Consider the following 25,201-nt stretch of genomic DNA (forward strand, 5'->3'; position numbering starts at 1 on the left):
TCAGCCCCCATTTATCCTGTGACCTTGTTTGTCCTTCACCCTGAGTCCCAAGTTCTCCCAATTCCAAGTCAGGCATTCAATGCAGAAAGCCAGTATCTACTGCAGTGTTGGGTCCTGTCCTCTGGGGGACATTCCATCCTCTGGGGGACGTTCCGTCCCCTGGAGGACATCCCGTTCTTTGCTGGTCATGCCCACCTAGCGTGACCCATGCAGTGCTGACTGTGAGGCCTGTGCCTTCAGCTCTCATGAGACCGAGGCTGTCTCCTGCTCCTGATCTGTAGTTAGTAGGCAGGTGGTGACAGGAGCAGGACAAATTCAGGGGAAAAGGACAACACAAGAAGTACCATGTTCTCCCTTTAGCTCCTTCTCTAGCTCTTCTCCCCTTTTCGGGTAATCTGGGGAAAAGAAACCCCTAAATGCTGTTTGAAAAGGAACTGTGGCCTGACTCTTGTTTTACGTCTTGGTGCTTTCTGCACTGCATAATTCTCGCCAGAATCTGGGAAGTCCCAGGCCTCAGGGCATTTCCTCCATGCCTCTCGATTGAGTTTTGGTTCCTGGAGTGCTGGTCACTGTCCCATTTTAAGGACCATATGACTAATTCCTCAGAGGTTACCACCCTGCTGTCAGACTAGACATGGCAGAGCTAGGATTTGAACTCTGTGCTGGATGGAAGCCACACCAGGTGACCTGCTTCCCAGGCTCTCTTCATATGTCTCCTTAAAGAGCAGAGCCATGTGAGGTATGAGTCTCATCTTGTCCCATAAACTCCAAATTCAAGTCACCTGGGTCATAAATGAAAAGAACATTTGCTCTCATTCATATGGCTTTGTGTGTGTACATCTGCTTTCTCAGTCTCCCCAAAGCCTCTACTGTCACCTCTGTCACATGAGTCTCTGCTCATCCCACCTCTTTTGACCCTTACCAGATTCGTCCTTGAAAGGGGGAGGTGGAGATGGAAGGATGGCTGGTGCTTCGGCTGCCAGCATAGCTCCAGGTTCAATGAGAGACCCCATCTCAAGGGAGTAGGGAGTGTAAAAGAGCAAACAAGACGCCTGATGTCCTTCTGTGACCCCCATGGCACCTACGGACACGTATACTCACACACAACACACACATGGGGCTGGAGGAAGCACAACTATGTGTGACCCTTAGAGTCAGCATAGGGCTGAAGATGAGACACGAGGTATGTGAGGTGGGCGTGGCTCAGAACGTCAGTAGACAGTAGATGTTTTCATCTCCACTAGTGAGTCCTACTGTGTGCCCGAGCTTGTGTTGGGAGCATTAGCTAGAGCTGTTATCCTGGAGGGGTTCTGTAATGTGATGTCTGGTGCGCAGTGGGTGCTCAGTCAATATACTGTTTTATGACTGAACGACTGAATGCTTGAATGTTACATCCAAGGGTGACCAGATGTCATTGGAGCTTTCTGTCCACACTCCCAGGGAGACGGGGGCCAACCATTTGTCCTTGTTACTAAGTCCCGGGGCCTTCCGACCTAGTCTGTCAGATGTCTACCAGGCTGTGCCCTAAGTAGAAGCCTCACCCCATACACTGGGACCAAGGCTGGTCCCGTCAGCTTCTGTTGCTGTATGACTTGGTCACTCTGCGGAGCACTCAGATAGCCTTGAGCTCATTCATTTCCCATGGGCTGAGCATTAACCAGGTTCTCTGAGGAATAGTGGGGGTGTTTTGTGCTTCAGTTTCCATGGTGACCCCCAACTCAATGGCCCCATTCCATGGCTGTCGACTGCCAGGCTTTTCTGTGTGCGAGATGAGCTGACGTTGAGCAGTGGATTGACCAGGTGGATGGTGAGTTGGGTAGGCTGTCTGAGGCCGACAGCACATTTGAATGTCCCTCAGCTCATGCTTCCTTTTGTACCAGCGCGTGCTCTCTCACTTACTCACCCTCTCTCTCTCCTTCCCTCTCTTCCCCTTCTCTGCATTTATTTATCTATTGTGTGTGTGCACATGTGAGCCGTAGTCTGCTTGTGGAGTTCAGAGGGAGTCAGTTCCTTCCAGCAGGTATGTGTACTCCAGGGATCAAACCCGGGTTGTAAGGCTTGGTGGGAAGCGCTTTACCCGGAGAAACATGGCTCTAGTCCCCGTGTGTGGTCTTATCCCAGCATTGTCAGCTGCGAGAAATAAAGTCTGCAAGGGACTGAGGTCAGGACCGCCCGGTTGAACTGGGAGTGCACTTCCGGCTGGTTGACTTCAAGGTCATGTCTGTCGTTTCTTCCCAGCTGCTGTCTCCTTCAACAGACCCAAGCTACTTGCTCTCAGCCCCGGAAGAGAAGGCGGGGCACTTGGAGTTGAGAGACTTGGAAGAAGGTGGCATAGCAGGGCACTGACAAAGTAAAGGCTCAGTACTCATGGCAATCAGAACCCAATGCCGGAGCCCACTGTGACATCGGGGGCTCTTGTCAAGGGTCCCTCAGCCTTAGGCGGCTCCTGCCATTGGCTGTGCCTCTGTCCCCACTCATGCCCAGAGTGGCTTTTCACAGAAGCCCTTGCAGGTGACCTCTGCCTGTCCTGGAGTCTCTAATAACCACATCTCTACAGTTTTAAGATTGAATCAGCTTTAGATCCATCCTAAGTGCGGTGGCATGAAGTCAGGGTATGGGAGAAACAGACTTTTAAGGATTTATGCATGTTAGGGTTTACTATCGCCCAAAAGGTGAAAGTAAGAGATTCATTTGAGATGAAAGCACATGGCAACCTTTGCCACTTTAGGACCTCGCTGCACATTTATCAGCATGGCCTGATGTGGGCGTGATCAAGGAGAGGCCCTGCGCGTGATTTAACGAGGGGTGGTGTCCGTTCTGGCCCCCGAGTTCTGTGAGGCCTGGGCACTGCCTTTCCTGATCCTGGCCCCTCTGGATGGAGAATACTGGAGCTAAGGAGGAAGGGCCCAACCGAAGATTCTGCACTGTGGACAGCCGTTCCTCCCTGCTGGGTTTGCTTGGGGGCTCCCTTTAACTCCCACGTGTCTGCTCTTTCTCCTTGGGCTGGTGTGTGAGTGACCATTTCTGGTGTGGAAAAGGGTCTGAACCATGGACTGAATCTCCAGTTGGTCACTGATACACTAGCCCAAGACTGATCACTACAACAGATGGCCTGCCCGTGTGCACACATGCTACAACCCACACATGCACATACCTATTCTTGTACATGCCTGTCCCTTGCACACAAGCACACCATAGACAACACATGGCTCATACATGTGCACACTCATGCATATATTCTATACTTCATACACAACCCTATGCACGTACCATTCAATACAACATAGATGCGTCCATATGCCCCACGCGTCTCCTCAAGCATACTTCTCCAACACACAGGAATCCCATGCACTATACAAAGCCACCACATTTTTACCATGCATACACCAGCTCCGATGTTTTTGTTTTGTTTCGTTTTGTTTTTGGCAATTCACTGGTTGTCGTCTCCAGCACACAGACTTTCCAAACATGGCACACTCTGCCACACACATACACTCCCCAGCTCATACCACCTCATAGCTCTGCAGGGAGCTCCTTCTGCCTACTACTCCCTGAACAGGTGCCAGCAGGGGAGGAGTATGGGGCAGGAATGGTGGTCAGGACCCAAGCAGACACTGGGACCTCCCTGGGCTTGATGCAGATAAAACAAACAAATAGGATAGACCTCGTGAGCTCTTCAGTCCCGCAGCCCTGGCCAGCCCAGCACACTGTGGGTGTGCCCAACCTAAGGAAGTCCGGATGACTCTAATTCAGTTTCTAAACCCAACTCAAACTGACAATTTATTTAAGACAATTGGCCGCCCTGTCTGCTCTGCATCAGTGCCGTCTAATGGATGCTGTGCACCCCCATGGGGCAGATTCCATTAGGCAGCAAACCTGACCTGCAGTTTCTGGGGGCCTGAAGCCTAAATGTAGGTCAGGGCTCCCCTGATTAGTCATCATGGGCTCCCACTGCCTATGACCTTGATACCCCTTAGAATCCTCAAAAGGGACCAAGTCTAAGTCTTCACTTTCACCGTGGGGCGGAGGGAGTGGTTGAGGTCATACAGGAAGTTAGTGGCCAGGTCATGTCAGTCCCTGCACCGTGTTACGGCCGGACACTTGTCCCTGAAATGCAGATGGGAAAAAGACGAATCCCCACAGTGAACCCCTGAGCAGCTCCGAAAGACAAGCACAATTTTCTAAGGACTACTGTGGTATAAATAATTCCTAAATGAAAGTCATAGCACATATTGGTCATTTAAATAGATAGTAGGGTGCCTTTCTGATTTGTGTTCCCAGGGGTGTGGCTGTGATTAAAAATAACTTGCTGATTTATAAAACGTCTTAAGTCAACAGATCCCTAGTAGGTTTGTCTGACTTTACAGCCAGCAGCCTTACCACCCTGGTTACCATAGAAATGGGATGCCTTGCTCTGTTGCTATGGCTACCACTTTCTAGAACACAATTGGTGGGTCTCATGGTTTGTGATTTGTTCTGGAAAATAAAATAAAATAAAAAGAGGCAGAAACTACCAGCTTGTGTTTGTGTGGCAGCATCAAGTCATCACGGCTGAGTGCCCTAAATTCCACAAGGCAGCCACTGCGTTAGCCAGGCTGGGGCAGCCACCTCTGGGCTGCCTGACAGAGCTCTTCATCCTCAGGTCATAATCCCAGGAGAGATCAGCTGACCTGGTCCTGGATATGGTGGGACTCAGCTGCTCCGGGATGGGCTGGAAAACGAAGCATGCATCAGGAATGGCAGTATTAGGGCGGCAGGGAAGGCTGAGGGGGCAGAGAGCCAAGGCAGGCTGGAGCTGCCGGAGCTGTGGGAAAGTCAGTAGCCCCCTAGCGGGGACCAGGAGGAGTAAAGGGTGGAGCAGGACCTGCAAGCAGAAGGGGGGAAAGCACCAGAAGCAGAGCGGCTGGGCCCAAGTGCCTGCAATCTGTGTGTGTTCCTGGAGAGAGGCGGGGAGGAGGTTATATGCTACGTGGTGCGGTCACCACTCTCTCCATGTGCTGCTCTGGGTGTGTACACGTAAGTTGTTTGTGTAGACACTACCAGAGTGTGGCTGGTTGGGGTGAGGTGACATGTCTTGTTAAGGTTTCTGTGGGTTGCTCACATCCTCTGTGTGGTCCAGGCACCGAGCTGTATTCTCCATGACTATGCATTTGTGTCTAACAAAGGTTAGGTGTGTCCTCTGGGTTATTGAATCTGTGGTTTATGTGTGACTGTTGGCACACAAGTCACATAGAACACAGACCCCAGTGCTTGCACTGTGGGTGACAACCCCAGCATTGCTCTGGAATTTGCTCTCCTGGGACTATCAGGCAGAGTTTGCCTCTCTGTCAGGGCCAGTGACACCACGTCCCACCTCTCCCTCTTAGATGTGCTCTGAAATCTGTGAGGTCTTGTCTACCAGGGCTCAGCACGGCTACAGGCTCGGCAGGGTAGAGACTGGACCACCCAAAGACACTCATCACTCGTTCATCCTCAGAAGGCTGCTTCTGCCCCAGAGTTACTGAGTCCGTGCTCCAAGGCCTAGGATCCACTCGAGTATGGCTACGGTCACATCTGGCTGGTTCTAGTCGCCTCTGCCCTTCATCGGTTTCAGGGAAGATCACAGTCTGCTCTTAGGGAGTCTGGGAAGTGGGGGCCATCCTCGGCCTGGAACCATCCAGGTCTGATCCAAGGCTGGCTTCTCCGTGAGCAAAGTGCAGGCAGTGCAGTGGTGAGAGCGCTCAGTGTCTGAGAGAGCGCTGCACCTCTGTCTAACCTCCCTTGCTCTCTTTGAAGCCTCACTTTTGTCCCCAGACCTCTTTGTTCCTGGCTTTCCTTTAACACAGTAGAGATATGCTACCTGTTCTACCAAGACAGTGCACACAGTAGGTCCCTGAACTTTGGTAGTTTTTTTCTCTCTCCTCCCAACTTTGGGTCAGGCAAAGAAAGGGGTTATTTTGGCTTTGACAGGGCCTTGGCTGCCCTCCTATTAGCCCCTGAGCTCAGTAGAACACTGGAGTATCTTGGCAAGCCAGAATCAGCTTCTTCCACAAACCCCGAGTCTTCAGGGTCCTGCTTGTGGCAGTAGAGGCTGAGAAAGCAGGTCTGCAGGGAGTCTAGCACGCTCTACCCGGGGATGGAGTCTTCTGTCTGGCTCCAGTCTGGTTCTCACTTCCTACCCTCTAGCCTCCATTCTTTGTACAGTGAGGCCCAGGCTACACCTTGAGCCTGGATAACCATGGGTTTTCCTGTACTAATTGTGTGTGTCCGTGTGTGTGTGTGTGTGTGTGTGTGTGTGTGTGTGTGTGTGCATGTGTATGTGTATGTGTGTTAATTTCTGGTATCATCTTTAATTCATTCCCTTATTTTTTTTTTGAGACAAGATCTCTCACTTGGCCTGGGGCTCACAGATTCAGCTACACTGGTTGGTCAGTAAGCTCTAGAAATCCACCTGGCTCTGCTCCTCAACTCTGGGATTACAAGCACATGCCACCACACTTGATGCCTTCCTTTTCTTGCTTTTTAATGATTATTTTATTTGCATTTTATGTGTATGAGTGTTTGTCTGCATGCATGTACATGCACGTGCATACATGGTGTCTGTGGAGGCCAGAAGAGGGGCACTGGATTCCCTAAGACTGAAGTTGCGGATGTGAACCATCATGGATGTTCTGGGAATTGACCCTAGGCCTTTGAAAGCGCAGTGGGTGACTTAACTGCCGAGCCATTCCTTCATGCCCAGCTCTATTTTTAACATGGATTCTGGTGATGGAACTCCCGGATCCATGTCTGCATGGAAAGCGCTGTACCAACCATCTCCACAGCCCCTCTATGCTAATCTTAATAAGACCTGGTCTTATTCTGAAACCCCTTGTCCCTGTGAAGATCAGTGTCACGAGGGGACAAATGAGAGGAGGGCTCTGAGGGTTTGCGGATCTCCTGGGAGATCAATGCCCTGTCGGGGTTATTCTCATGAGCCTTTGCAAACACTAACGAGCCATCGCTGGGGACAGACTCATGGCCTCCCTGGGAGGGTGTAGAGATTCCTTGAGGAGAGCCTTGGCAGGCTGCCTCCTGAGTACCACTGTTGCCAGTGGGAGCCTCGCCCCAGGGGAAGGGCTATCAACGGGGCAGTGAGGATGCATGGAATCATGCATGAACACAGTGTTCATGGCCAGAAGTCTCTCAAGAAGAAGGACCCTTGGGTGCAAAGCCACCAGAGGAGGTACATGTGGCAATAATGTTGGGTACATGTAGGGTGAGGACCCCGATAGAGCAAGTGCAGCCAGGGCACAGTGATCCTAAGGACTCCGGGCTTTCCCTGTGGGCAGCGTGGTAGCTGGCATGAGCAGCTCTGGGACCAGTAGCTGTGTGGCTGGGACTGAAGCCTAGAACCAGCTTTGATAGCAGTGGTCCTGTTGAGAGAGGATGCAAGGAAAAGGCTATGGCAGGGGTCACTGCATGGGGAGCATGGCCTGCCCCTGGGGAATCTAAGCTGTGAAGACCAAGTTCCAAGAAGAGACCTAGAGGAAGTCCAAGGCCAAATGTATAGCAGATGAAAATGCATGATGCCTTGGAAGGGCTGCCGCTCCTGGTGAGCTGGGGCTGAAGGTAAATGGCTCTTCCTGCCTCCACTTTGCTCTCCTGCTTTGTCCTCCATGCATCCCAGGTCTGGAAGAGCTGGATCCTGAAAGAAGAGCTTCCTGGATTGAGAAGACTTCTTTTCTATCCTGCTTCCCTCAGCTTTTTCCAGCCCCGAAGGCTTCACAGGGTGCAGGGACTCATACTTTCAGCCCACTGCTTTGTTCTGTCTTTGTGTGTGTCCTCCTCTTTAACTGAACAGGGAGCTCCCTGAGAGCCCGTGTCTGGGGAAGCATGGTGGGAAGAAAGGATGGATGGGTGAACTGAAGGATGGTGAGCAGTATATGGGCAGGGAGAAGGAAGGAAGGAGGGAAGAAAAATAAGGAAGGAGTGGAGCAGAGGATAGAAGGAAGGATGAGCGGATAGATGGATGAGTGCATGGATGGAGAAAAGGGTGGATAAATGGGCACAAGGGAGGGAAAGCGGGGGCAAGGACGGAAGGAAGATGGGTGATTGGCAAGGAGACCTCGGTTCACGGAAGGATGCAAATGGATTGCATTTGATAGTAGCCTATGAGAAAAGGTTCTGAAAATTGCATTGCTATTAAGCTAACAGGATGCCAGCAGCTGTGGGCAGCAGTTTACACGGGTCTCTTCCTGTCTGTGGGCTCGGGGAGCATGTGGCATCGTCTCACGAGACTGCTGTCAATCCATAACACCGTCTTTCCTACTCTTCTCTCCCCTCCCTGATACCCAGAACATGATCTGTAAGATCCTTTTAGTTCTTGGTGCCCAGATCCTTTGGCAGGTTGTGCTCCAGGACTCAGGGTTTTGGTTAACCCAACCTAGCAATTCTGGGCCTCCCAGAGCACATGGGATGGGGAGGAGTGCCAGGGTTAACCAAAACTAAGACCAAGGCGCTTGACTTCCTGCTGCTAATTGTGGGGCGCGGGTGGGGTGTCTTTAAGTAAATGAACTGGAGTCAAAGGAAATAAACACAGCTTCCCAAAGGCCTGGGTCCAGTAGAGCGTTTTCCTTGTGTTTCTTTGCACACCTCTGTCCCAGTGTCAGTCAATGTAGCTAAATGCCAAGACAGACACCTCAGAATTCAGTGGCTCAACAAGATTTTGGTTATTTTCTTTTGTTTTTATTTCTCATCAGAGTATTTATTGACAGCTCATCCTAATGTAGCCAGGCTCCTTCCCTCTTATGATTTGGCTGGCAGCAGGGGAAAGGAGGAACAGATGAACAGGGATGCAGGCTTTGCAGGCCTGGCTCAGCAGCAGCACTTACCCCTCAGGGCTCTGAGGAGGCTAGGGTTGCAGGTTGGCCTGGGTTGTGCTGAAGGAGCTCTGTGCATGGCCTGCTCCTAATGTGGCGGTGTGCCTGAGCCCAACGCAACACACTCCAGGTTTCTCCACCCTGAGCAGGAAGCCTTTACTCTGACACCTGTGTTTCTCGCCCACAGTATGTGGCCTTGGCCTCCCTCTTCTTCATCCTGGTCTCCATCACAACCTTTTGTCTGGAGACCCATGAGCGGTTCAATCCCATCGTGAACAAGACGGAGATTGAGAATGTTCAAAATGGCACCCAAGTGCGATACTACCGGGAAGCAGAAACCGAGGCCTTCCTCACCTACATCGAGGGCGTCTGTGTGGTCTGGTTCACCTTCGAGTTCCTCATGCGTGTTGTCTTCTGTCCCAACAAGGTGGAGTTCATCAAGAACTCACTCAATATCATTGACTTTGTGGCCATCCTCCCCTTCTACCTGGAGGTGGGCCTCAGCGGCCTGTCTTCTAAAGCTGCCAAGGACGTGCTGGGCTTCCTGCGCGTTGTCCGCTTTGTGCGCATCCTGCGCATCTTCAAGCTGACCCGCCATTTCGTGGGCCTTCGGGTCCTAGGCCACACGCTCCGTGCCAGCACCAACGAGTTCCTGCTGCTTATCATCTTCCTGGCCCTGGGTGTGCTCATCTTCGCCACCATGATCTACTACGCTGAGAGGATAGGGGCACAGCCCAACGATCCCAGTGCCAGCGAGCACACACACTTTAAAAATATTCCCATTGGCTTCTGGTGGGCTGTGGTCACCATGACAACACTGGGCTATGGAGACATGTATCCTCAGACGTGGTCTGGTATGTTGGTGGGAGCGCTGTGTGCTCTGGCAGGAGTGCTGACCATTGCCATGCCGGTGCCCGTCATCGTGAACAATTTCGGGATGTACTACTCTTTAGCCATGGCTAAGCAGAAACTACCAAAGAAAAAAAAGAAGCATATTCCACGAGCACCACAGCTGGGATCTCCCAATTACTGTAAATCTGTCGTAAACTCTCCTCACCACAGTACTCAGAGTGACACATGTCCGCTGGCCCAGGAAGAAATTTTAGAAATTAACAGAGCAGGTAGGAAACCTCTTAGAGGCATGTCGATCTGACCTTTAACCTCTGCCCCCTGTAGCAATGATTCCAGATTCAGTCAGACTGCTTCCTTAGTTCTGTGGGCGACCCAGGACTCTGTGCCCAGTCTTGAGGTATGGAGCCTGGGGCCCCAGGGAGATGCTTGGCGGCCAAATTCGGAAGTCAAGAGCTTGCTAGAGGAACCTTACTGGTGGCTCTGGGTAAGGAGGTTGACGTGGTTGGTCTCATGAGTTCTGAAGAGACCCCCACAGACATTTGCTGAGGACTCTTAGCAGGAGCCCAGAGGCTGCTGCTTGGTCAGGAGGAGTCAGGCATAAGTCTCTGTCAGGCTACTGACCCGTGGTGGGCAGGGAGGGAGTGGATGTGATTCAGAGACACCACACAGCCTTTGATTTGGTCTTTAACATGAATGCCTTCAGGCTGTGAACTGGCAGAGTGGTACATGAGATCTGGCCAGCCAGGTCCCTGCAAAGGCAGCAGTCAGGATTCTCAGCCCGAGCAGAACCCGTCTCTGTAGCTGAGTAGACTCCTGCTACGTGGCTCCAGGTCTTTGCTAGGAGTTGCCCCTAGCCTGTGACAAGCTTACTTACCCCATAGCATGCCAAACCAACTCATCCTCTGCCACCACTCTAGAGCTTAGCACTTATCTTTAGGAATCTGTTGAGTGACTCTGGCTTTCACGTTGTCTGTTTGGGTTGATGGTCCAGTGGGAGTTTCTGGCGACCTTCTGATGGAAGAGGCTGGTGAGCAAAGGCCTAGAGGGGGGCCACACCCCGGGCAGCTTAGATGAAAGCATTAGGGACCAGCAACAACCTCCCACCACTGAGAGTTGTCCCGCATCTAGCAGTAGGGACTGCAGCAGCAGCAATACAAGACATCCCAACCGCTTACCCACGAATTCACTGGGAGATGGGGTGGGGGTGGAGGGAAACAATACTAGTCACCGAGGGATATATTCTCATATTCCATGGCTAGTGGTTCATTATGGGACTATCTCAGTTTTATGAGAACCTGCACATAGCACATAAAGTTGACCATGGGGCTCTGGTCTGAAGATGAAAACCCATAGTCTACCTCTACCCATGGAATCCCATTGGCTACTCTGAGGACACAGGGATCTCCAAGGAACAGATGACCCAGAGAAGAATGGTGACACTGATCTAAGAGGCGCTTGGTGAGTGTGAGGTTGGTGTGTACTGTTAGATTCATTTAGTCTATGGAGAGCACCCCATGCCTGGGTCTCCTAGGGGGCTGCCAGATAGCTCAGCCTCAGGTGAGAGAGTCTCTTTCATGTGGGTGACCTCCCTCAGTGGGTGATTGATGTCCTTCACTGCTGTGTGCTATCTGATTCACCTTCCCATCAAAGTCCTTTCTCCTACTGGCTGGAGCAGCCTAAACAATGTCCTATGGCCTACTTCTCTGGCCATGGGTCATTCCAGCCCTTTCACCCAATCCCATGCCCTCTCTTTTCTGAGTTTGCTCTAGGCACATAAGTAAAATGTAACTTGTGTTCTAGATTGGAGCAGGGAGTGCAGGAGGTCTGAGGTAGAGACCTCCTGGTCTAGCCATGTCTCCATTTATGGGAAGCTCCAGGTATAACCTTTTGATTTGAGTTAGCTAGCCATTATGCCCCAGGAGCCACCAGCAGGGCAAGGCCAGTTTCCTCAGCTCTGGATGACCCTCACTGTGCAGCCCGGTAGGAAGTGCTCAGCCAGAGGGGCATTACATGACCCTACTCAACCCTTCTGATTCATCTTCCCCAACACTGTCAGTCAGTATTGGTGCTCTAGACATGGAGCCCCAGGTCAACCCATTGGTGACCCCAGCTCATTCTAGCCAAGCAGATATTGCTCTGCACACTCAGTGACATAATTTCCCATGTACCGAGGGTGCACATGCATACACACATGCGCGCGCGCGCGCGCACACACACACACACACACACACACACACACACACACACACACACACTCAGCTAGTCCTAGGGATATTAGCTCTTTCCTCATGTTGCTGCAGCAGATCCACAGAGCCTGTGAATTCCTGTGAGGTTTCCTCTGGGTTCCTCAGCCCTTCCCCTGAGAGCACCTTGCCCCTGGCTCCAGGTTTCAGGAACACAGAGAGCTCTGGTTTGGGCAGTCTTATGACTTACTCTCCAAGCTCAAGTTCCTTTCCTTCCCCACTCCACACACACATTATTCCCTTCTCTTTCCCTTGCTGTTTGGTGCTGTCCTGGTGCTCAGCCCAGTCCAGCTCCTCAGCTCTAAGATTCCAGTCCCACCTAGACCTCATCTTTCACCAGAACACTGCTCACCTCCAACACGAGTGAGACCAGGCTTATCTATTGTCAGGGGCACATGAGTTTCCTAGGCTTGTCTTTAGCCATCCTTGTGCCACACCTCCCTTCTCATTCAACTCCTTTTCTTCTCGTAACTATACACCTGGATGGGCTTGGGGTGGAGGTGAGAAAGGGGAGAAGCCAGAGTTCGACAAGGCACACATGGTGAGTAGAGACAGACCTTATGGGGGTGTGGGAGATGAGGTCCTGTGGGGTCCTTCAGCAGAGACAGTCGAGCAGACCCTTACCCAGAATTTTCTCCACTTCCATTTCGAACTCTTGGGCCAGGGACTGAGCCAGAATGCTGGGCTTCTAGCTCTCTGCCCTCCCCACCACGTTTCAGTCACTGCTGAAGCCACAGTCTGTCTGTCCCAGGGACGTGGTGATCTCTTTCTTTGGGCCATGATTTGAATGGCCTCAGTATTTGTGGGATCTTCCCTGAGGGGCTCCAAGGATTCAGATCTCACCTGGTCAAGGGAGACACAGGGAAGGAGTGTCTGGGACTGAGCTCCCTGGAGAAGCTGCCCTTCTCCTGGAAGGGGCTCCCTTCCCTATTTACAGTGGGGTCAACAACTTGCTCTGGGTAGCTTGGAATGTCTGTTGTCCCCTGTCCTGCCATGTCCATTCTTGTGTGTCTTATTGTGTCTGCTCCTGTGGGGTGGGTCCGTCCTTTGTGGTGTGGAGTCCAGGGTTCTAGGGTCCCAGCATAAGGGGTAAAGACGGATGCAGGTGGCCAGGTCTGGTTCCCTCATTGACTGGGAGTATGTGGAGCCAAAGTGATGTCTCGGAGACACCCCTCACCCCAGAAGCTACCGCTGCAGCTTCAGGGTGTTCTTTGTGGGGAGAGCATCAGAATCTAAAGTCCCCTCTCTTTGGGCCCTCCAGCTGTCCTCTCTTGGGCTACAGCCTGGGACTAGGGCTAGACCTCGAGGGAAGGAGGGGACAGAATTGATGGGGCCAGATAGGTGGTTAAAGAGAATCCAGCTGTAGGGCTGGCAGCCTGGACCCTCAGTGGAGTCCATACTGCCCGAGTGGGCAAAGGGAGATCTGAGAAGAAATGAGATGACTTTGGAATGGCTGGCATGGGCGCTCTTTTCTGTGTTGTTCATATCCCCTCCCCCTCTCCGCTAATCATGTCTTTCTCTCTTGTTTTGTTGACTGAGTGTGGTGGTCCCCACAACTGTCTCTCACAGCTTGTCCCCTTTTAGCCTGAGATGTTTCCCCTGAGTCCCAGCTGAGCAGACCCCTCTGGGGCAAACCCAAGGCAATGCCCAGCCCAACTAACCCCTGTCCAGTCCTGCGTGTGCCTGCTGGTGCCCGCTGCTGATGTGAACAGTAAGTATGTCGGAAGTGTCTGGAGATGGCAGAAAAGCAGGCCTGCTGACAGAGGGCCTGGCCATGTAGGTTCTCCTTGCTCCAAAGTTTTAAAAAAGTGACCCTGTCACAGATGTTCATCTCAGTTCATTTCAAAGCCTTGACATCATGACATCATCTCTGAGACGCTGCCCACGCTGTCATTTCATCATTGCAGGCCTGTGGGGTCCTGGGCCAGGGGAGGCAGACCCAGGTCTCTGAAAGCATGTGGGAACCTAGGATGCTAGCTGCCCTTTCATTCCGGGAGAGATGAGCAGGTGGGTGGGGACTCAGCGACCTTGTACCCGTGGCCTTTCTCGTGGTTCCTCAGGTTTAGACAATTGGCCTCTTTAGTTATTTTCTCTTCTGGCCATCCGCACTGAAGTTTGGGACTGGAGAATGGTCCGCTTGCTGACAGCATCTTCAACTGCAGGTAAAACAACAGCCATTCAGCCATAGACCCCTTTCCAAAGGTTGAGGCTGAAAGAAAAAGCAGGCTCCAGGGACATCCTGGAAACTGCCCATCATCTTGTCCCCCTAGATTCCGGATGGCTGTTCCTTGCCTCTGCCCCCCCCCCCCACACCCGAGGATCTGCCCCACTTTCAAACCTTTTACAGTTCAAGATGGGAGCCCAGGGGTAGGGGGCACATAGGCAGAGACTTGGCAACAGAGGAGGGGACTCAGGCTGCGCTGTCTCTATGGAGGCAGAGGCAGAAAGGAACAGTCACTGTTTGACCCTGGACAAGAAGAGCAGGCTGTGGACGCCCACTCAAGAGCATCTTCGCCACCTGGAGAAGATGCACTTGGAAGCCACTAATGTTCCCCTGAAGAAAAAGTCATTCGAGGCACATGGACCCCAGCTTCCAACCCCCTTCCTCACCATACCACATCCCCCATCGCCCCAACATTGTCCTTCCAGCCCACAGAGCCTCCATGAGGGAGACGAGAGCCAAATGGAATGTAAGGGAGGATATGCATGTCCGTAGGCACATGTGTGTGCCCACAGACATGCTCCATTGCTAGGCAGCCCCCAGCTTGTCACATGGTGCCAGAGTTTCCCTAGGAACTGGCCTTTCTGGTTCAGAGTCAATCAGGAGCGAAGGCCCTGGGATCTTCAAGGAATGCACTGTACGTGAAATGCCTTGCCATCTTGTACGACAGACTTTTTTAAGTTCCAAAATTATGATGGGAAACTTTTTTTTGGATTTGCTTTATGAATAAACCTGATTGGTCCATTTCTCTTTTGACTGACTGCCTCTTTGTAGTGACATGACGGTGGTGATCCCACCCACGTGCATGCCACGTGTGTGCATGCAGGAGCACTCCTGCGTGTAGTTACATGATGTGAACAGGATCATGGGAGAGGGTCAAATCCAGGGGGATTCCCCTTAGCTTTCCTTCAGAGAGCCACCCCTAACACATTCCCAGGTTGGTTTCCTTCCTTCACCAACGGGCTTTCATATGAGGTTTCCCCCATGTGCAGCATTTGAGTGGGCTTCACTCTGGCAGAGTCCCCAAGAGGGACAGAGATGGGGGACAAAGGTCAGTCAGAGTCACCTCTGCCATGTGCTGAAGGCCTCCAGATCTTTGAAGTTAAGAGGGCCAGGGTGCCTGCCTGTGGCCACATTTTGCCTTCCACCATACGTGTTCCCCTGTGACTCCCTCCCAGGTTCCTCCTTAGGCCACTACAGAGGCCAAGCCTCAAATTTCCCCACCCACTGCCATCAGCGTCTGTTGCCTCCTGCACACCCATTTGCTCTGCTTTGCCAGGAATGCTGGCAGAAGGCACAGCAATGGGAGCCCCTCCCACATCCGTGTCCAGCTATCACGGCCTCATGCATATGCGTTTATCTTTGTTGTGCAAGCTGACCAGGTCCCCTGGAGGGGTCTGTGGAGACACTGCTTGATGTGTGTGGGCGTAGTGTAGGTCTGCACGGGGACAGAGCAGATGGAGTGGTCTAATTGGGCCTGTGAGGGTACACAGGAAATTAATCCGCATGGAGAGATGGAGCAGATCCATCAGGTTGGGTCCTTAGAGGGGCGGCGGAATGTGTAACCAGGCCTAGTCAGTGTGAGGAACGGGAAACTGAAGTGACCTGATTGGGTCTTTGTAGAGACAGTACAGGTGTGGCTAGCTCTTATCTGTGTATAGGACGTAGTTTCAGAGGCACCTGTGTGAACATTGTAGAAGGCGTGATCAGGCTTAATCTGTGTAGAGGACAGTCTCAGAGAGAAAAGATCAGGTTCCTGTGAGGACAAAACAGAGGTATGGCCAGTTTAGTTCCTATGGGGCACAACATGGTAAAATATGTGTCCAGGCAAGCCTGTTGAGGGGATGGGAAATCTGAGGGACCAGAGTGTCCCTGTGCATACAGGAAAGAAGGTGTGAGCAGGCCTAGTCTGTATGGGTAAAGTTATAGAGGCACCAGATTTGGTCCTGTGGGGACAGAGAAGAAGGCTAGGGCACCTTGATGGATGAGTTGGGTCCAAATGGAGTGGTGGGAGCAAGCTGAGTGATCAGACTTGGGGATTCGGCAGGAACCAGATGCTGCAATGGGATCGGCATGAGGAGGCATGAGGGAGGTCAAATGGCGTCCAGCTGGGCCGAGGGCAAATGTTGCTGAGAGACAGCCAGGGGCTCGTTAGAAGTGTGTGTGGGGGGGAGGTTCTGAAAGGCTACCTTTCTGGACTGGGGCCTTTCTGAGTGTCTGTCTTCTCCCTGAGCTATGTGTCTGACCCTCTCCCCATGAATACATCACATCATCCTGTCTCATTACCCTGCCTTGGGCCCACCTGCCAGGTTCATCACCAATTCATCTTTTTGCAAACTTTGAGCAAACCCAGGAGTGTCTTCCTCCCTGCTCTGTCAGCAGTCCGCCCCAGCCGTGCACTGTCCCGACGGACCGCCCCTTTCCATCCTCAGGAACAGGAGTTCTTTGTCAAATGCCCTCCCTTCGGCCTGTCACCCCCTCTCACTAAACAGTTTTCAGTGTCTCAATAGCTTCTGCTTATATGTTTGAAGATTCCAAACTGAATGGGGAGGTGGCGAAGGCCGCGCTGGCGAACGAAGACTGCCCCCACATAGACCAGGCCCTCACTCCCGATGAGGGCCTGCCCTTTACCCGCTCGGGCACCCGCGAGAGATACGGACCCTGCTTCCTCTTATCAACTGGGGAGTACGCGTGCCCACCTGGTGGAGGAATGAGAAAGGGTATGTAGAGGAAGCTGGAGCTCTCTGCATTGGCTGGGCCCGCCTTGCGCTCCTGCAGAAGGGTGGGCAGGGAGGCGGGCAAGGGGTGCTGAGGGGTAGGCAGGTACACTAAGGGGGCAAGGATAGAGGGAGTCCCCCAAGCTTGGCCTCTAGAGGTCAGAATCCTTTCCAAAGGGGGATGCCAGGTTGAGAGCAAGGCTGAGGCCCAGGTAGCTAGCTGTAGGTTGGTATTAGATAAATGGTAGAAAGGGGCTTGGCACAGGGTGGATGACCATGGGCTGTAAACCCAAGCCAAGGGGGTACCTAAGGAGACAGGGGGAGTCTCAGTTCCTCCAGAGTTCTCTTGTGCAGTAGAGCAAATCCAACGGCAGTGTTCTTCCCTAGCCTTTAGTTGTAGAGGGCTTGGCCACCACCCTGTGAATTTAGTCTTCAGGTTGTGCTATGGAAGAAGTACCCTTTAAGAGAATCTGCAGGCCAAGTGGAAAGGAAGGCCTCATAGAGAGGTGGCTTTGGAGCTAGGGGATAAGGCCACTCTCCTTGTAGAGGTAAGCTGTGTGGACAGTCAGAATACTGAAGATGAGAAAAAGAAAACCTACCAAGACAAGGCATATCAATGGGACTTCGTATAGCCCTTTCCATCGCCAGAGCACATTTCCACGGACCCATGGGTGGTCAGTGCCCCTTTGTGACTGGTGAAGGCTGAGACAGTCAGGATTTGGAGAGGTTTAGCATGGGCCGGGCTGAGTGCTGGGGAGGAGCTTAGGACAGTCCACACAGGGCTGCAGGCACTGGCCTGGGCCTTTCTCAGTGCAGCAGACTAGCTGGGAAGCGCATGCACGCATCTTTGTGCCTCAAATGCTCACACAGAAGCATGCTGACAGCAAGCAGGGTAGGGCAGACAGGAGTCAGATTCCTGAGAGTAACACCTGGTGTGTAGTCTGTGGCCTTTGTCAACTGTACTAGTGTTGGAAACAGTTAAACCAGACACAAGGAGAAGACAGACTTCGAGGATCAAAGGCAGACCTAGGAGAGGCAGCATACACCAAGACGAGGGAAAGTTCTCTGGGTTGCGCACGATTGCTTAGTTATGCCCACCCGATTCAGGCTGGTCTCTGCTTGTTTGCCCTGCCTGAGGTCCCCTGGACCTCAGTGCGGTGTGCCACTCCCTGCATGATGCTGCATGGCAGAGGGCTACCAGTCTTGAGAAGGGCCCCATCCTTGACATGGATGGGTCCGCTGCTCTCTTTGCAACTGGCTTTTTTCCAGGTAAAGCCTCTAGAATGCCAAGGAGCAGGGCCACCCTGAAGAATAAGGGGGAAATTATCTCCACGGCTGTGCCCTGCCCAGTAAAGCCCCACGGGCTGCCTGGCTCCTTTGTCTTGGATACTGGATCGGTTGGTGTGGCCTAAGAGAACAGAGTGTCTCTACTGTGTTTCCAGAAGCACCTCATTTCCCGGTAGTGCTAGGGAGTTGAGTGCAACCCCCATCCATAGGCAATCCCCAGTTTCAGAACCCACCTTGGTTCGGGTGCTGGACTCTTTGGGAGGCACCAAGGGTGAAGGCCCCACACACATTCACCCAGCCCGGCTCTCATGGCTCCTGAGAGCAACGAGAATTTGCTTTGCTCTGGCTGATTCAGAGCCCTTTAGGTCTGCAGGTCCAGAGCAGAAGTAGGGACTTCACTTGTCCCCCCAAGGAGGGAAGAGAAAGAGGCTGCTAGGCTGGTTCGCTGCATGGGAAACAAGCCAGCTGGAGAAGAACCTGCCTGCCTCTGCATGCGGCTGTTCAGTCTTTCCTCCTCCTTCCTTAACAACTAAGTACCGAGCGGGAGGGGAAGGCATGAAGAGGAGCTCAAGTGTTAATTGTATTCTCTACATACAGATCTTTGCAAAGAAAGCCCTGTCATTGCTAAGTATATGCCGACAGAGGCTGTGAGAGTGACTTGACCAGGCGGCTTGGCCGAGGACACTGGTGGCTATTAAGCATCTGGGTGGACCTGCAGCCCCTCCTCACCCTCGGACAGAGTAAATTCACGCCATGCAGGTTTGCCGGACGAGTCCGAGTGGCCCAGGCATTGTACTAAGACGGACGTAGCTTTTTCTACGGCCATTGGTAACTGACCGTAGAGGATCGCCCTTCTTTCTTTTCATTTTTCTTAGAAGTTACCTTTTCTTTGGGGAGGGGGGTGAAGGGAAGCCTTAGCATGACTTGCATGGTTAAACAGAAAACCCAGCTAAACCAAACCCACCAGCCCCTGCTGTGACTGTATGATTCCCCTCACCACCACCATGAATGGAGAGAAATCAAGGGTTCTTTCTTTCAGCCTTCTTTATTTTGACACATGGCGTCGGAGCCAAACTGTAATGGCGCTCGGTAGAAATCTGTACATTTCTGGGAGTGGGGGGCCAGGGAAGAAGGATGGGGCCGGGTAATAGATTGCTTTTTGTACACAAGACCCAGAGGAAAGGTTTCAAAAAGGTAGTCAGTCATTGGTCACATTGACCTCACCTTCGTAGCTCATCTCTCACGCGGAAAACAGAGGACTTTGCTCCGAATAGGACTGTGGGAACTCACACTGCCGCTCTCTTCCATCTCTGGCATGCTTGTGACCCAGCGGACGTCTCCCCAAGACCCTGACAAGCGGCTAGTTTAGGTTGATTCTCATCTCAGTGTGTAGATCCAGTGTAACCAAGTTTCATAACGAATTGTTCATAGTTCCACCATATGGATTTTCCAATGTCATTTTAAAGCCAGGATGTAGAGAACCTCCAGTTCAGGACCACCTGAGGGGCGCCTCCCCTCCACCTTTACTAAGGCATAACCTGGCATTGTATGCAATTTAGTACTTCAGCGTAAAAAACAAAAAACAAAAACTGCATGCCCAATGTTATGCAAAGAGATTCAAGCATGAAATAAATTTTGTAACATGGTTTCTGTCTAGTCTAAAGCAGATTTGTTTTTCCGAAGCAATCGGAGGTTTGCAGAGACGCGCTCCTGCATCTTGAATAAATATAGTATTTTCCCAACAGAAACAGAGGACAGTAGCTTGGCTTTGGTCTGATTCTAAAATTAGTGTGTGTGGGGAAAGGATGATATTTTTGAAAAACACATGCTCAAGCTGAAAAAAAATGCAACATCTCAAGTTTCCACTGCAACATTTCCTGGAAAGACAGCAACCTCCCCTCCCCGGGCCCTGGCCCTGGAAATAAAAAGCTGACTTCTGAGATGAAGCACTGACTTGAGTTTTTATTGCCTTCAGGCAGATCTCCATTCTGTTCTGGTACGACTGAGCCAGTCATGGGCCTGACTACTACTGTAGACATCTAAGCTGAGGTGTCGCTGGGCTGTGGATGCTGTTCCCTGCAGGGTAGGGCTACAGATACTGTTGGGCTAAGGGATAAAAGCACATTCTCTGTGGGGTCACCTGGATGGTTTTATGACTCATCTTGTGGATCCTTACATTAAGCCATGTTGGAGCATCTAGTTGCCCTGTGCAGCCATGAGCACCTCCCTGATAGGACTACTGCTGGGTCTGTCAGGTCTAGGTGCCCTGGCCAACTTGCAGGGCCTGGTCTAGAGATTACCTCGTCGAATACTCCTCTCAGCCTGGACACACCTTGGAAAGAGTACAATCTGCTCTGGGGAAACTCACTTGCAGGTTTGGGTGTTGGGTGGAATGGAAGATCTGATTCTTCCTCATCCATTAGAATTTCAGAATGCTCATATGGAAAGAGACTCCAGAGGATATACAGTCAGCCCCTGAGCATCTGAAGATGAGGAGACAAGGCCAGAGAAGGCGGCAAGCTGCCCAGGGCCATCAGCATAAAGATGTCACCTCCCAGCACAGCCAGCATCTGTGAGCCCATGGATGGGTGGGACAAAGTTTTACATACTAGCTTCTTACCTCTCTAAGAGCTTGTCTCAATTTCCTGGTACCCAGTGCAGGAACCCAGGGGCTGGGGTTGGTGGAGCCTCTAGAGGCCCAGGCATCTCATAGCCAAGTCTCAGGATACCCCAGTGAAGCAGCCTAAGACCAGTGTCGACATGAGTCAGAGATCTGCTAGGAAGAAGGGGCTTTGCTGAATAACACAAAGTCATCTGCAGTATAGGCTTAGGAACACCACAGCTAGAGAGGATCTACGGTGTAGGGGCATCTCACAAACATTGCCTAACGCCAGCTCAGAACAGCCCAATCACCCCATGTTACATCCGAGATAACAGGGCGCAGACAGGGAAAACAACTGCCCCAAAGCCACACATCCCAGCTAAGGTGAAGTCAGGATCATAATGTGGGTGGTTTGACTCCAGAATTCAGGTTGGGCTGTTTTGAGCTAAGGACTTTGTGGGGCTGGTCCTTGATGGTGAAATACTGAAGTTATGGGTTCTCAATCTAGGACTCTTTGGATCTGGCCTCCTGCCCTCCTTCACAGAATGCCATAGGTGTGACAGAAGGGGCCACTTCATGTTCTGATCTAGATCTCTCCTGATCCACAGCTGCCCAGCTCACTCCCGCCGAAACACCCTGCTACCCTAATGGATGATGCTCACACTGCCTCCCTCAGCTGGTTTTCTAGGCCAGCGCTCCCCTCCCCCGCCTGCCCACCCCGTGCTGCGGCTCTGGACTTGCAGCAGCCATACTCGGGGGTCTGACACTACCTGCAGCTCCTCTGCACCAACTCACTTCATCCAGAGTGTCCCCAGGGACGTGCCACCCATCTTAGTTAGGGTTTCTATTGCTACGATAAAACATTATGGCCAAAAGCAAGTCGGGGAGGAAAGGGTTTTTAATTCAGCTCACACTTCCACACCACAGTCTATCTTTGGAGGAAATCAGAGCAGGAACTCAAACAGGGCAGGATCCTGATTCAGAGGCCGAGGAGGGGTGCTGCTTACTGGCTTGTTCTTCATGGCTTGCATAGCCTCCTTCCTGATAGAACCCAGGCCCACCTGTCCAGAGGTGGTCCTACCCACAATGCACTGGGCCCTCTCTCATCAGTCACTGATTAAGAAAATATCCTACGGGCTTGCTTGCAACTCAGTCTTACGGAGACATTTTCTCAGCTGAGGTTCCCTCCTCTCGGGTGACTCTAGCCTGTGTCAAGTTGACATAAGACTAGCCAGCCCACCATCCAAAGTTATTTTAATGGACTTCACAGGCAGATGTGTCAAGGGAAGGTGGGTATCCATGACCAGAGGGAAGAGTGGGTGTGGGAAGTAGGGATGGCAGAGCTGTTGCATGCTGGGTCTTCAACACTTACTCCAGGGCCGGGTCAAAGGCCTGCAAGTGCACAATGGGGTTGTTCTTCTTCTCATGAGGGCAGAGGTAGGAAAGGAAGGCAAATTTATTTAGTCAATCAAGAAAATGAATTTTTTTAAAATGAGTTCTTATTCAAGTAAGCTCCTATGCCCCTAATGACATGGCAGGTGAAGTGGAACTATCAAATGGCTATGGGACCTGGAGACTGTTTCTCAGAGAGCTGTAAACAGAGTAATAAAGTGGAGGGCAGATAAGGGTGGGATCTCAGAGCTTGCTCAGTTAACCTCCTCCCTCCATGGTGACCCACAGGGACACTGAGAAGATCATTCATTTACAGTTTGCTAAGTTCTAAACTGACTAGGAGCTGGCTCCCTCATGGACTGCCAGGAAAGGGAACTTGGACAAAGTCTTAGAAAGGCAAATAGCCACCAAAGGATGCAGGGGGGAAATCCAGGCACATCCTTCTTCATCTCTGATAAGTGCTTTCCCTCATTGGAGATAGGCAGTGAAGTAAGAAGGGTCTCTGACCACACGGCCATCAGGAAGTGCAGGATGGGAGTGGCTGAGGTGAGATGGTGGGCCATGGAGCCACTCCTTCCTGCAGGCACCTGCAGCCAGAAGGCTCTGACACACTTGTCAGCATCTGAGGTTCGGGATCAAAGGACTTAGTGCTGATGTGCTGATTCTATTCAGGACGCAAAGACGCTTCTGCCTCATGCAAATAAGGTGCTGGGTTAAAGCAGCAGAAGCACAGGGCCCTGAGCTTTTCCAGCAGTGCTGAAAGAGAGAAGAGGGAGCTCTGCCTTGTGGGCTTCTGGGCAAGACGGTGTTGTTTCTTGTGACTGGAAACTGGAGGTGGTATGGGTCACAGGGGAATGTTTTCTGGCCTGGTTTTTGCCAACTATTCAGCCTAGAAGACAGTAACCTTGAGCTTGCTCCAGTATGGCTTACCCCTGAGTGATGGCTCCATTTTTGTGGGCTTGAGCATATCAGAGTACAAATGCTGCAATGGGCCTCTGGGCCTGGGCGGTGGGGTTGTATGGAACAGGGCATAGTTCTTGGGCCAAAAGTCGGGAGCAAGACTTGAATCACTGGGTTGTAGGTCAGACTGTAGCTGCAAGCGGTGCCTAGGCTCAGGCCTGTGGAGTCTGGAACTGACTTGATCCATATTTTCTGAGCAGAACCCACTCCTAGTCATTTAGCTACTTCCTATCCACTGTTGCCTAGCTCAGGGCTCTGGCTGGGTCACTCTAGATCAGCAGTGAGGCTCGTGGTGACCCTTCCCGCTTCTTATAGCCGCCATTTTCTCCTGATGAAAAACAAGAATGGTTGAATAAGATCAGCAGTTTCTTCAATTTCTTAAGGACCCACTTATCAAATATAATCTTATACATCTCACAATACATAATATAAAGACAAAATTAACACTGCCTAAAGAAACCTGGAGGTGGTACTGTCTACAAGGAGATGCCCAAGGCTCTGAACAGGTCTCACTCTGTAACACGCTATGTATACCAGTCTGGCTTTAAACTCTAGCTCTGGCATTAAAGTGCTGTGCTGGGGGCTGGAGAGATGGCTCAGGGGTTAAGAGCACTGCCTGCTCTTCCAAAGGTCCTGAGTTCAATTCCCAGCAACCACATGGTGGCTCACAACCATCTGTAATGAGATCTGGCACCCTCCTCTGGCGTGAGGGCATACATGGAAGCAGAATGTTGTATACATAATAAATAAATAAATCTTTAAAAAAAAAGTGCTGTGCTGGCATTAAAGGCATGTGCCACCATGCCAGACTGCAGGATGTAGTTTAGAGGCCTCTCAACTATATTTTGATGGAAGGTCCCTCAGCTTTAATGTCCAGTAGAGTCCAGGCATCCCAACTCAGAGACTAAACAGCTTACCTGCTACAGCAGTCCCAGAAACCTGCCTGGTTGGAGGAAGACTTATCCATCTTCTGAGAGTTTCCCTGGCTCCAGACACCCTGTCTGCACTTGGGATTTTCTCTGCTGCATCTTCTCAGAAGCCTTGCATACTCTCCACTTCCTCATTTCATTCTCCCCACCCGACCCTAAGCCTTTGCTGGGGCCCTGATCATAAAGATGTGAGTACCTTCCTTTCAGGGTCTCAAGGCACAGGACCTGGTAAGAGGCAATGGACTCTGGACGGAAAATAAGCCCCCAAGTTAGAAGGGATAGTACGCTGCTCTAAGCATATCCTAGAAGCCCTGTCTTCTGACCGAAGGCCGCTGGGCCAGAGCACAGCCATAGAGCTGGGCTGAGATCACTTTGTAAGTCCTTTAGTGAGGATCCCTTCCTCATTTGCATCTGCTGAGGAGAAAAGATGTTGTCTCCACAGCTCAGTCCTCTTTGAGCAGTGGGTAAGCCCTCCTTACTGCTCTGGTCTGTGGTTCTGCCCAGCCATCAGGACTTACTGAGTCCCTCTCGAGCTGACTGACAGAAAGGTTCTCCAGGGATCTTTGTTGGGATCACTTTATTAGAGGTGCTCTCTCACAGGCACTCATGGCTCATCTTGTCAGAACTGCTCTGGGTTGAAGTTTCCGACCATCTATCCTTCCAGTTTATCTTTGTCCATGGCATCCTGAGATTCAGTGTTCTCTGGGGCGGTGTGGAGTGGGGAGGAGACCTTGAGATCCTGGCATGGCACAAGGTGTGCTGGCAGCTGACATAAGGCCAAGGAGTGGCCAGCCCCACAGCCCACAAGGAGGAGTCTTGCTGACTGGAGAGCCTGCACTGGAGATGGCGTCCAGACATTGGACTCAGTGCCATCCCCACACATGCCATGTTCGTTCCAGCCCCAGGCACAACACTTGTCACCTGTGGGAGAGAGGGCACAGATATCACCATAACACCCAAAGCTTGTGGCCATTAACAGGGTATGCTCAAGGCCCACCTTACCTGTCCCCACCTCAAGTCAGTGAACCCCATTGTTCCACAGCTCTTCATGCTCCAATCCTGGCTTTCCACCATCACCCCAACATGTGACCAGTTATTGAGCCCTGCTAATTCCCCCACCAAGAACAGCTCCAATCTTTCCTGTGTCCCTCCATCTCT

At 51.8% G+C, this 25,201-nt stretch overlaps 2 protein-coding genes across 4 annotated transcripts in view; one reads left to right on the forward strand and one right to left on the reverse strand.

The window, feature by feature from the left end:
• Window positions 1–18,822, forward strand: part of Kcnc1 (potassium voltage-gated channel subfamily C member 1) — a 40,450-nt gene extending 21,628 nt beyond the window's left edge. Inside the window, exons 2-4 of the mRNA XM_038313913.1 lie at window positions 9,028–9,961; window positions 16,688–16,876; window positions 18,758–18,822. Of these exons, the coding sequence (XP_038169841.1) occupies window positions 9,028–9,961; window positions 16,688–16,876; window positions 18,758–18,822 (1,188 nt within the window). The remainder of the gene's footprint in view (window positions 1–9,027; window positions 9,962–16,687; window positions 16,877–18,757) is intronic.
• Window positions 18,823–21,642: 2,820 nt separating this feature from the next.
• The window catches only part of Sergef (secretion regulating guanine nucleotide exchange factor), a 220,660-nt gene continuing 217,101 nt past the window's right edge, over window positions 21,643–25,201 (reverse strand). For 2 of the 3 annotated variants that reach the window (XM_038313679.1, XM_038313677.1), the window contains one exon: window positions 24,604–24,964. In XM_038313679.1, coding sequence (XP_038169607.1) covers window positions 24,696–24,964 — 269 coding nt within the window. In that variant the 3' untranslated portion in view covers window positions 24,604–24,695. Of the gene's footprint in view, window positions 22,182–24,603; window positions 24,965–25,201 lie in introns of those variants that run through there. The other variant, XR_005283485.1, reaches the window with a different exon arrangement.

The sequence above is a fragment of the Arvicola amphibius genome, chromosome 12 (assembly GCF_903992535.2).
Source record: "Arvicola amphibius chromosome 12, mArvAmp1.2, whole genome shotgun sequence".
In the NCBI taxonomy this organism is placed as follows: domain Eukaryota; kingdom Metazoa; phylum Chordata; class Mammalia; order Rodentia; family Cricetidae; genus Arvicola; species Arvicola amphibius.